At 35.8% G+C, this 12521-nt stretch overlaps 1 protein-coding gene across 29 annotated transcripts in view; it reads right to left on the bottom strand.

Annotated features, from left to right (window-relative positions):
• The window catches only part of LOC125666753 (octopamine receptor beta-2R-like), a 59321-nt gene that overhangs the window by 10823 nt on the left and 35977 nt on the right, over positions 1-12521 (bottom strand). For 20 of the 29 annotated variants that reach the window (XM_056151871.1, XM_048900006.2, XM_056151875.1 and 17 more), the window contains 3 exons: positions 10816-10905; positions 4115-5106; positions 3096-3219 (listed from right to left, as the gene is read on the bottom strand). In XM_056151871.1, the coding sequence (XP_056007846.1) occupies positions 3096-3219; positions 4115-5080 (1090 nt within the window). In that variant the 5' untranslated portion in view covers positions 5081-5106; positions 10816-10905. Of the gene's footprint in view, positions 1-419; positions 447-3095; positions 3220-4114; positions 5107-7338; positions 7907-10815; positions 10906-12521 lie in introns of those variants that run through there. The other 9 variants (XM_056151878.1, XM_056151879.1, XM_048900019.2 and 6 more) reach the window with 3 other exon arrangements.

The following is a 12521-nucleotide window of genomic DNA, read 5'->3' on the forward strand; positions in this document are numbered from 1 at the left end:
GAAGTAATATACTTTTCACCTTGACCTGGTATAAAGTTCTGTCTTAACCCACCCAGTTCATTTAAAGAGATCACATTTATATAGTTCAAAGTTGATGTCCAAGGTTAAAAATACACCCCATCAAACGTTTAACACAGTTTATATCCCAGCTATCGGGAGGAAATGGACTAGCTGTCGGTGTAGATATTTGCTACCATCAAACAATTAGACCCATTACCAGAACCCAAAACTGTGTCCAAACAACCACACACCTCCAAAAAAAGTGCTGCAAATCATTTACCCCTTAGTTGGAAGTCATCTAGGTTAGATGGAAAGCATAAAACTTTACGAAGTTATGGAGAAATTCTTAGAAAACCAAGAACACCCTCAGACATTAGTAGTTAGTCTACATATTACATGAATAGCCCTCTGTCTTCTACCTTTGATTAATGAGAACAATATCTTCTCTGAAAATAAACATTACACGTCAATGACACAATTTAATTTCCATCTATGAATCATTTCTATTTTGGGTAAATGAACAAACTAAAAAAACAACAAAAAAACAAGGGATGTTCAGAAACAAAATGCATTTGAAATAATTGATTTGTCTCCCTTGGATCCCTTGGGAAGCGAGGGATCGACGACATGGATATGATTTTTTCCGCTTTTATCAATCAATTACCAATGATCATAAATTGAAGTTCTACCACAAGAGCGAGAAAAAACATTGATTATATAGGATTATATTGCTGCATGAAAGGGTAGCTTTGCTGCCTAAGAATATGGTGACTTTTAGCTTTGATCGAGGATTTTTTTCTCTTCAGTGTATAACAGAAATTTGTCGCCAAGCAACAGAGAATCCTTCATCATCACTTCCGGTCAATATTTGTAACATTAATAAAGACGCAACTCCATATAAAAAGTTTTTGCCGATTAACATGCTATCAAACTCCTCCAGGTAAAACGTACTTTGAAACTTTCGTATTTATCGTAAATCTCAGCATAATAAAATAGAGCCCTATTCATTCCTTTATTGGACTTGAAATTTTATCATATACCATTAAACCGAAATGTTGCTATATATCGTTAAACCGAAATGTTGCTATATGTCGTTAAACCGAAATGTTGCTATATGTCATTAAACCGAAATGTTGCTATATGTCGTTAAACCGAAATGTTGCTATGTGCCGTATTATTATATGCCGTTATATGGAAATTTGATCAATATAATATGTTCAAAACAAATGGAAATCTTACATTGATTAAGGTACATTTATCATAACGCTATGAAATAATCTATGTTTTCTGTATAAGTATTCGCAAAACATGATATGTGACATCAACTTATTAATAATTCAAAAACCAGATCCTTTGATCCGCTCACGTAGATCACTACATCTGGTTAAAGATATACGTGCACGGATCGAAGGATTTTAGTAAGATTTATGCAACACTAACTATAAGTTTAAAGTACGTGTTGGTGGGTTATATGAGGTACCATCAGCTCATTAGGGGGATCTAACCTTAACTTTGCCATAACCAGGCAGAGGAAAGCAAGGGGCACGTCTGGCAAGATAGCCATTACTAAAAACAGAAAGATTGGTTTATCGTCATTAATCACTTTTAATCAAACCCTTTTATACTGCTTAGAATTCCAACTAAAAGACCCTCTTTTGATGTACTAAACGACAGTTCGCGTTAATTATTATTACTCTAATAGAATAAAACTCGGGATTGAATGGCCCCATAAAGCACCCAGTGGAATTAGGTTTTTTTTTTCCCCAGATTAATACATTTTTTTTTCTTAATTAGATTTTTCGTTTACAACAGGACATACCAACGACATCATCAGGTAAACTTTCTAGCATTGATGAGCTGAGTTAATCTGTTAAGTCTAACGAATTCATCGTGAACGTTCATTGACAATCGTTTCACGGAGTCTGAACGGTAATGACCATGGTGTAGGGGTGTGTATAGATCTTCTTCTGGTGACATCTCCACACTACTGGCGCATCTGACGACATTATAAGTGTCTCTGTACAAAGTGGTACCATATTTCCCCCACTATTGATCAATGCATGTGGTAAATACTAGTAATCAAGTCAAATTATTTCCATGAAAAACTGTAATTATAGTCAACTATTAATCAAAATTAAACGATTTCTGATACAGAATATTAGCACCTCACAATCTATAATCTTGTGATTTTAATTCATAACTGAGAAGATTAATTTCAGGCAGATTTCATAATACGTTTGGTTTGCCAACCAATTAAATTCTCGTAGTGCATGTTACGTACACATGTTACAAAGCATGACAAGACTACAAGACGTTGGAACAAGAACATGAATATTCTACGATTCTTTTCTTCTTCGACATGCAGAGCGAATGAAATAAAAATGCCAAAACCAAATCGGACACATTTTAACAAAAATTGAAACAAAATTTCGAATATTCATCTTTTCACAAAAATACAAAAGAAAAAAAATCACATTACTGTAACATTCTTCATACAAAGTGAATTTTCTCTCAACGCAAAGAAACTTCAGCAACACTTGTGAAACAGGAGCCACGATCATAACATCACATGACCGCATTCTATATATAGACACCAATCAAAAAACGAGACTTGTGGGACTTGGACTTACCACACTACACGTAAGCAAGATGGGCATTTGAAACGTCTTTACGGCTGTGGATTCCACCTTGAGATATTTTTAGATACCATGTGATATGTTAATACCAATAAACTCCAAATGATGCGATTTCTATTCGACTTGCATGGCTTTTTTCATATTTTGAGTTTTCATTTCGAATACATGTATTTTTCCGGATGTAGATGTACATGTGCACACTATTTTTTTCTTAATTAACTTGAGCATTATTTCATTCATAAAAGCATAAAACAACCCGATATACAGAAAAGATAACATGAAAACACAAACAAAAAAAATAGAGAATTCAAATACAAAGTCGAGATAAAGAGAGGATATGGATAAAGCTTATAATGTTCAATACACTTTACTTTCATGAAATCATGACAAATATATATATTTATCCACACAAAATGAGACAAGTCAAATTAATGTGTCAAAATCAAAGTAAATACGTACCATCGCTAACGACATAAGACGGTTCCTGACATAGAATTTCTTTGTACCCTTCTCGAAAGGAAGGGCTTCTCCAGGCGTAGATAATAGGATTACAAGCGCTGTTCATGTACCCTGCACAATATGCCTGAAATAAAAATGGCATAGTATGTCGTTAGCATTTATTGATAAAATACAACTGTTCTTACGATTATAGACTGTCTTTGTGATCGGGAAAGGCAACGGATTGATCTCGAACTGGATGTCAACCTTTAAATGCTTTTTTTCCAAATATGACCTCATCATATCAAAAATATGAACATATATTACTGGCATGGTCATTTTACATTGCCTCAGACACGTAGAATGTTGTTCTGTCATTGGATGAAACGCATCATGTGACTGCCGATTATTTTCATTTCAAAAGTTTGTAAGAGAAATTTATATACAGTGGATTTGTAAAGAAAATATACAAAAGATGCAAATTGTCTCGTGATACAACAAACAGTCCTCAACAAAATAAAACAGTACTAATACATGTACTATCCAATGTGAATGTGTCACTTAGTCTGCATACAACAAGTACACCAGAAACACAAGGACATTCACCCATTAATTGTGGAAGCCTTCCTGAAAAGTAAAGCTGATCCAATGGAACTATCACCATTTCGGATCTTGTCCAAACTGGAGTGACATTGACCTCGACGAAATGACCTTGCTTAAGATATATGCTACAACGTCTTGTCATAAACAAACTAGGTACAGCGAGTGTGGATTTAATGCCTCTTTAATTAATACAATGTTTATTGGCCGGAATGGGGAGAAAGGACAGACGGACATTGCGATTCATATCTACCGTAAATACTTGCTTACAAGGTCAAATTTCTTATCTACATTTTATAAACATTGCCTAGTACCAATGGGATTTTTCTCAGAAACAATATGTATGCAAGTATATAACTCTTCAATAAAAAAAACTTTAAGCTTGCGTGGCGGAGTGAAATTAATTACGTATCTACCCATTACAGTACAATTTCACTTACTACGCCGTTTGTCCACGCTGGAATAGTGGCTTTATCTTCGGTGAATGTGACGTAATTTGCGTACACACAATACGGAAGCCAGCACAGAACAAAACAGGCCAGGACGATAAACAGCGTGACGGTCACTCTCCGTTGTTGAGCAAAAATCTGTTTTCTATCCATGGCGGAATTTTCGTCCATTCTCTGCATGTGCTTCTTTATCTCTTGAAATATCCTTATATAGCAAAATAACATAATTCCTAGGGGTAAATAAAGGTTGGATGTTTGTATAATAAAATGAAATATTATAGACCGAACTGTGTTTCCGGGATATTCCGGTCCGCATTGCATGGTTTTCTCCTTATACTCATAATGACTTAGGATGAAGGTTGTTAAGGCAGCACAGATGATTCCCCAGACCCATGCTGCCATAATCATGATTAATATCTTACACTTCGTAATACGAATTAATGGACGGGTGATAGATAAATACTTATGTATACTTATATACATCAATGTTTGTAAAGATGTCAGAAAGCAGACGGCATTCAAAAAACTGTTCAAAAAGCACAGTGCATCTCCTAAAATCCAGTCGTGTGCTATCAATGTGGTTAATGAAAATGGAGCCAAAAGTATCCCAATCAGGAAATCTGCTATAGCTAAGTTAACTATAAACATGTTTGTCCTCGTGCGCATTCCTCTGTGTCTCCAAACCACGGCAATCACCATGAAATTCCCGACAATGGTAAATACCATGGCTATCGACAACCACAAAGCAAACACAATGGTTTCCAACAGAGTCCAGTTTGTATGCACGCGATCATCATCTGGGGAGCCCATAGTCACGTTGGACACGTTACTTTGAAAATCGTACAGCGGAAATTGACGTCCGACAGAAAGTTCATCGTTGGGCCGTGTTTCGTTATGCAAATATTGTTGATTCAACAAGGTCATCGTTGATTCGGAAATCCAAGGACTTGATGCCATTTTTCCGGGTTCATAGGTTAGATCATCTATCAAAATACAAGAGACACCACATGTTAAGCGTCATCAAAAACAGGTGCTACAAGCATGAGGGCTTCACGTCTAGAGTTGAATGTCATTTTGAATGCATAGTCTGGAAAAAGAGTTATTACGGAGATATAGGATGAGGTTATACCTTATGTACGAGGAAGATTACAATGTTTGCATATGTCTGCATGAGATAAATTTCGCATATTGATTGAACAGTAAATCATCGTCTTTAAATCAGCACTTTCCAAGTATAGCATACGTGAAAAATTAATATTTTCTGGAAAAAAACCAAACGCCTATCTTTTGTTTTCCATGCGGGAAGCATTTCTTAACCTGAATTAACTAAACCTTTGTTGTTTTAGTTTCGCGACTTATTCCGGAATTTCAGAATAATAATTTACATGGCCATGAAGCAATCTGTCTGTCATGCATCTTGCACATGTATATATATATATATATATATATATATATATATATATATATATATATATATATATATACATGTATATATATATCCTCTTTAATTGTCGTAACACATGTAAAAAAAATTAAGGAATAGGATTGACTTGAATTTCTGATTCTGTTCAATTCTGACTAAAAATGTATATATATAAAAAAAAAAATTAAAAAAAACTTCTATATATTACATCAACAAAAAGTTGGCTACAATAAATCAAAATTACCCATAAGAAGCAACCAGTAAGCGTGCCCATATGGATACATGAAAAGCAGGAAGATATCGAACAGTGATCAATCTTATAAATCCCATACACAATTTAAAAGGCAAACATGGACCCTTGCACACATCAGAGGAAAAACCATGTACCTAGGAGGAGTAAGCATTTCCTGTTTACCGGTCGCGTCTACAGTGAGCCCTATTTCTTGATACGGTTAACTAAGTAATCCCTAGTAAAATCAGTATGGAAATAACGACCTAACACTAGGTATGAAACACGTCAGACAGCTTTTGACCTAATGACAATTTGTGTTTGTAATTAGATCACACAACGAGCACAGAGTTTGAAACTTTACAGGAGATTGTTGAACCCCTAGTGCATCAACATGACAAGCAGTAATAGTTAGTTGTGACACTACATCGTGACAAACAGTAATAGGTGTAACACTACATCGTGACAGACAGTAATAGTTGTAACACTACATCGTGACAGACAGTAATAGTTGTAACACTACATCGTGACAGACAGTAATAGTTGTAACACTACATCCTGACAGGCAGTATAGTTAGAAAATATATGTGACGATCCAGTTGAAATTTTTCGCTTTAAGTTCAAAATGAACCGTACGCACAGTGTCTACATTTCTAATTTTATCAAAATCGTTTTAACTTATTTCCTTACAGATTAGCTCAATGTTTTAACATCTAGTGACGTATGTCAGATTGCACCTTCCTGTTATAACGCCTAATTTTATCTCTTGGTTCTTTTTTATCTATAGATTGTGTAGGTTCCATAACCCTGATATCTCATAAATCAAGGCCATGCACGTCGAGCTTTGTATCGTGCACGTCTATCTTTGAATCGTATTCTCATTCGAGAATTTTTCACTTATATAGAGACCAGGAGCTTCAGGTGAAGTGCCACAAATGTTGGCCTATGTATGACGCTTAAGGCCGCAGCAGAGTTCTTTACCGTATCAACGCCTACCGTGACACGCGACCTTTACCGTATCAACGCCTACCGTGACACGGGACATTTACCGTATCAACGCCTACCGTGACACGGGACATTTACCGTATCAACGCCTACCGTGACACGGGACATTTACCGTATCAACGCCTACCGTGACACGGGACTTTACCGTATCAACGCCTGCTGTGACACGGAACCTCTGTTTAAATATAATGCACTACATAAATGCACTACATTACTTACGTATTACATCCGATTGATTGAGATTGATCACTGTTCGTTATCTCCACCTTTCATCTGAAATCTTAAGTCTTGTGCAACCAGATGCTCGGCTGTCTCCGTAAATCTCTGACGAGAGATTTGCGGAGACAGCCGAGTGTCTGATTGAACGAGACTATCGAAATCTATGTCTAGTGCGCGAGACATTCGAGGAGTTCCGATTGAGGTTTGACGAGAATTGAACCCGGGCCCTTCCGGTAGTGAAGCCAGTGCCCAAAACAATAAGCTACCGCAACCAGCTCAAAATCTAAAACATAATACGACAAGTCTAACACATAATTTTATAATCAAAGTATACCACACCTGCCAAAGAACGTACAAAAGTCTTCCTGGTCACATGACACTTCCTTCACATCTAAATACTACATCAAGTGTCTCCTTATATTTTTCAGCACAAATGAAAATATCCCCTTCAACATGCGAACATATCGGTAAAAATCAACACAGATTAATTACTCGATTTCATGTTTTCGCGTGAAAAAGTCTTGACATTTTTAATCCGTCTGATCAGCTATTAGAAGGGTGTATATAATTAGACAGTCATATGCAGCACAAAGAGGCAACCGAAACATATAATTCCTTTTTAGACGCTGTTACCAGAATCTGTTTTCCCAAAAGATGTGCTAGTCATATTATGAAAGAGGATTTTACGCTGTTTGATAATTGCAAATTAATTTCAACCTCCGGGGTGATATGAAATCAACATCATGTTTCCTGATATCTGCAGGGACCTCCCACTACCGCAATAGCCAGGACAATGATGCCAGATCTCTCTTGTGGTCGATAAATGATGTGCTTATTATGATGGAATTCCATCCGTTCCCAACAGTGTCCTCCGAGAAAGTGAGGAATAGATAAGTTCTAAATATAGAGTGACCCGCGGATCATACGATGGGTTTCAGTGCATCTCAGATTTTGAATTCTTAATTACGTTAAGTATACAGCGAGCCGAGGGTGAGGCCCCTTATAATGGAGCTGATCACTGAAGCGGAAAACCCGATTATCTGAGTAGTGGAACCTGTTAACAGTATGCAAATATTTACTGGAGACTGCAACATTTCCGTCAGAGTCGTTAATAAATTGATGTTGCATGATACGGTTGTCTCAAAACAGCATCACGGACCATCAATAAATATACCCAAGTCTGATAGCAAACAACTTTGTTTTATGACTGTATCACGAAAAAGGCTTTTAAAAATGCGGTAATGAATTATTTCCATTCACGTTTTATACTTGATTGGGTAGAAATAAAATATATGTGCATCATCTTCATTAATTTTCATGTGAAGAGCTTACGTTTCGCATACTTATTACAATTTCACGATTTTGTGAAGTGGTGGGTGTTTTTAGAGGAAGTTTCTGGCTGAACTGGTTACCATGTCTCGTTAAACTCGTTATATGGTGAATACAAGGAGATTATAAAAGCAGGATTATTGAGATACTCATATACCAAGATGGTCCAATCCCATGAGAAATTTGCGAGTATTTATTTTACTGGTAATTACATCGTGTACAGTCAGAATCGATTGTACTTTTACCAATGTTTAATCAGAATAAAGTTATATTATATTTCTCGATATAACCACTGTGACACTCATGTGACCTTTCAAATTAACATAAAAGCATATCACAATTTACAATGTAAAACAAAAACAAGTTGTGGCATACCTGTAAGGAATAAATGTCTAGTGTGTGCTTACTATAGGGCATGCAATAGGTATTAATTCAGGGTAACAAAAGAAAAAAATATGGAGGAAAACAGCTATCCGAAAAAAATTTTTTTTTTCCTTTTAAACTTATGCTTTATTATCTCTACAATGTTGAAATTAACCTTCAAAGTTGGCCTTAACAGCATTTTTTCCAATTAAGCAGCGATTTTGACATGCAATTTGGCTTTGAAGACATGTTTCTAAGGGCGTTTTAATATATATTTTTGATCGGTTATAATCTTAAAAACAATGACAATAGTAGTTTTAGGGGCACCCCTGCCTCGGGGTTGAAATTCATGAAAACTAACGAAAGATTAGGGGAACTGTTTGAAAACTGTTCATACAACATGGGAGAATTACTTGTGCTTATATTAGAAAAGCTCAGTCAGCTGTACCACTGGCAATATATGCTGTGATTTTTATTTTTTGCCATGGCTCGAATTCGCCTATTCTTATCTTCATATCGATTGATCGATTGATTGTATCTTGTTTAACGTCTCTCGAGAATTATTCACTCATATGGAGATGTCACCAAGACCGGTGATGGGCTTCAAATTCAGGCCTTTGCTCGGCGCTTACGGCCATTTAGCAGTGAGGGTTCTTTAGCGTGCCACACCTACTGTGAAACGGGACATCCGTTTTTAAGGTCATCTCCGAGGACCAGTGACATTCACACCTGATGCCGAGTGTTTGGCGATGGAACTGTCACTAACCGTTTTAACGACTTAGGTTTGTCGGGATTCGAACCCCGCCTTCCGCATGCGCGGCGAACGCTCTAACCTCTAGACCACTCGGCGGTCTCTTCATATCGAATTTTCAACACTTTTTCCATATCTTTAATTAAATTCTGTATATATTTTCCTTCGATAATCTAGTTTAAATGCATGTCCATTCTTTACATCAACTACATGTATCCCCGCCGGTTCGATTTTATTCCAACGACAATAATGATAATTCTGCGTTACTCGACGGAAGCACATGTGCAACGAAAAAACAGCATGTCGCACATGTATACATGTAATAATTTTTGTGTATTGTATCTGCATATATTTCTTTAAAATTCAAATACATGTATCATGCATCAGTGACATGTTTTATTGTTGCCAGAAATAAATGTCTTGTAAAATATATGTACATAGACTTCAAGTAAAGAGTTAGTCCGGTATTAATCAAGACCGGATACATACAAAAAATATGAAGTATCACATAGAGCTAAAATTGTGTAAACAATACATGCTAGTACATGTACATCTTTGTGTGAAGTCTATTAAAAGTTTACGTCTATGTCCATATGCTAAAGGCATTGCAACACAATCAATTCCATTTACTCGGCCTTAGGTGAAAATCTAGAACGATTATGGGTGAGCTTTTTGTAAAGACAAAAACTAGATCCGCACTAATAGGTTTTGTCTTTGGTTACCACGAATTAATCCTCTGACATGTTTTTTTTTTTACGAAATGCCATTAGCGGCATATCAATTTTGATTTAATTAATTAGTTGAAGAAGATAAGAAAACAAATATTCCCCCAGGACGTAAATCAATGATTCGCACTACTGACATAATGAAACATGGGATTCAGGGATGTGACTGAATTCTTCGGAAATCAGAGGAAAACTGCTTAAAAAAGGGAGGAAAACACCTCACCCTACCTGGAAAAATATAATTTTCTACCACTTTAGATCAAATCGTTTCATTTTTTTCGAAAATTGAGCAAATCAAATGATTTTCTCTGAAAAGAGGAAACATCACACCCCTGGGGATTGAATATGATTTTATCTGTGAATACTACGAACTGGGTAGTGTGAAAGGTATGTCCCGTCCCTGATGGATTACTTCCCCCGGGAATTCTTACAACAAGGAGACGCCTAAATCGCAAAAAGGCCTCGGCCAGGAAGACCAGAATCACATGTCTGTAGATAGAGGAAGTGATATTAAGCTCTGTACATTCACAATAATTACAGATGATTAATAATTCACATCGCACGAGCTTCCCAAGATTAAAGAAGAAAACGTCCTTTGCTTTCTTTCCTACTGTAATTGAGAACTTCATTAAGCTCCCTAGGCCTTACCTTTCCTCTGCCTGTCCTCTCAGAACTTAACAATTGTTAGCAGTAGGAGTTTCTCTTGTGAACCAAATCATCTGCTCGCTCCCGCTCAATCTACAATAATGAAGAATTTATTTTTCGCAGCATCGCTATTCTGGAGGTTTTAATTAAGAATTGATGAGGACAGTAGGTTACAATTCACATACCATCGAGAAAACTCATCGGGGTTTTCTTTATTATCATTTCTTTTTCTTTATTTTTTAGATTTACCAATTTATAGTAGCAACAAAATGCACATATTTCGGATGCAATAACACCATGCGTTTTTTTTATATCCTGTTTTATGAGAGCCCTTTAATTTAACGTAGAATATAACATCAGTTTGTCACGTGACTAAATTACAGTAACTGAAGTTGGAATAAGGATGAATATTGGGTCCCCTTGTTTTCTATGGTTAAATAATCCACTTTTAATTATTTTAATAGTGGAGATCTTTCGATTTTGGTCGAGCTCAAATCATGCAACATGAAGTAAGTCTAATATATTTTTGACGTATAATCATAATTGATTTCCAGTTACCTGTAGAAATATTATTCTCGCCTTTCGAAGAAAGATAGAGTAATCAAATTCTAATACATCAATTTTCTTTGGATGTTTTTAATTCAGAAATTCATAGATTTACTCGACGTAGCACTATTCCTCAAGATGAATTGCAATAAGTTCCTACCAGACTCATCAAATATATAACAAATGTTTTCAAACGACGTGTATAAAAAATATTGTATTGCATTAGTAGCAGAGTTCCCAAAGAATGTACACAGTATATATATTTACAACAGAGAGCCTCTAAAGAATGTTTAAAGGAGAAGGAGCGATAAAGGTTTCATATGGCCCCAATTCTAAGAAATTTAGCATGGATAAAACTGTAGATCGTATTAATTTAGTCAACAATATCACGACCGTCTCAAAATAAGATTCTGTTTAAATACAAGAAATATTCAAAGTTTTCAAGAAGATCCCAAAGTGAGAATTCCGAATTTCCTCATTTCGGTTACAAATTGACAAATATGAAACATATGTCACTTCAGAAAATATACAACACACTCATGTATATATACTTCATTCACTTGCATTAGCTGCGGTTTTGGTATAAAAATGGTGCAAGGCAATGTGTGAGCGATGTTTTTCAAAGCAAAATGAATGTAAACATTTTCAAAACATGATATGCCTAAATTGCTCCAATATCTGTGGCAATCCTGAGGCTTTAGTCACGTCATGGTTGTGAGGGTGTATTTCTACTAAGGTACCCTCTGGGTTTTTACTGGGTTTCACTGTTTTAAGTATATTTTGAAATTCAAGTTTCTCACCTTACTCTTTCTATATTCTATAAAATATATATAATCTTAAGTCATCTATATAATATACAGAAACATAGATCTAAACAAAATCCCTACCTTTCATTCACCTGTTAATCAGTGGAATATGTATCCTATTATGGCCAAATATATTGGAAATTTTCCCTCTTTATAGCAGATTCCAAAGAACTATTTTTTTCAGATAAATCGTAAAATAATTTGTTGAAATAGGAAATTGCTCGCGCTTTTTCCCGCGTTAATTCGGCTACACACCCCATTTAAACATGGAATATGATACACTAATTGCTGGAATGGTTTTGTAACAGTATTCAAGATAACCAAGGATTGTCCGCGATTAAACCCTAGCCGTTCCGT

This window comes from Ostrea edulis, chromosome 10 (genome assembly GCF_947568905.1).
Source record: "Ostrea edulis chromosome 10, xbOstEdul1.1, whole genome shotgun sequence".
In the NCBI taxonomy this organism is placed as follows: domain Eukaryota; kingdom Metazoa; phylum Mollusca; class Bivalvia; order Ostreida; family Ostreidae; genus Ostrea; species Ostrea edulis.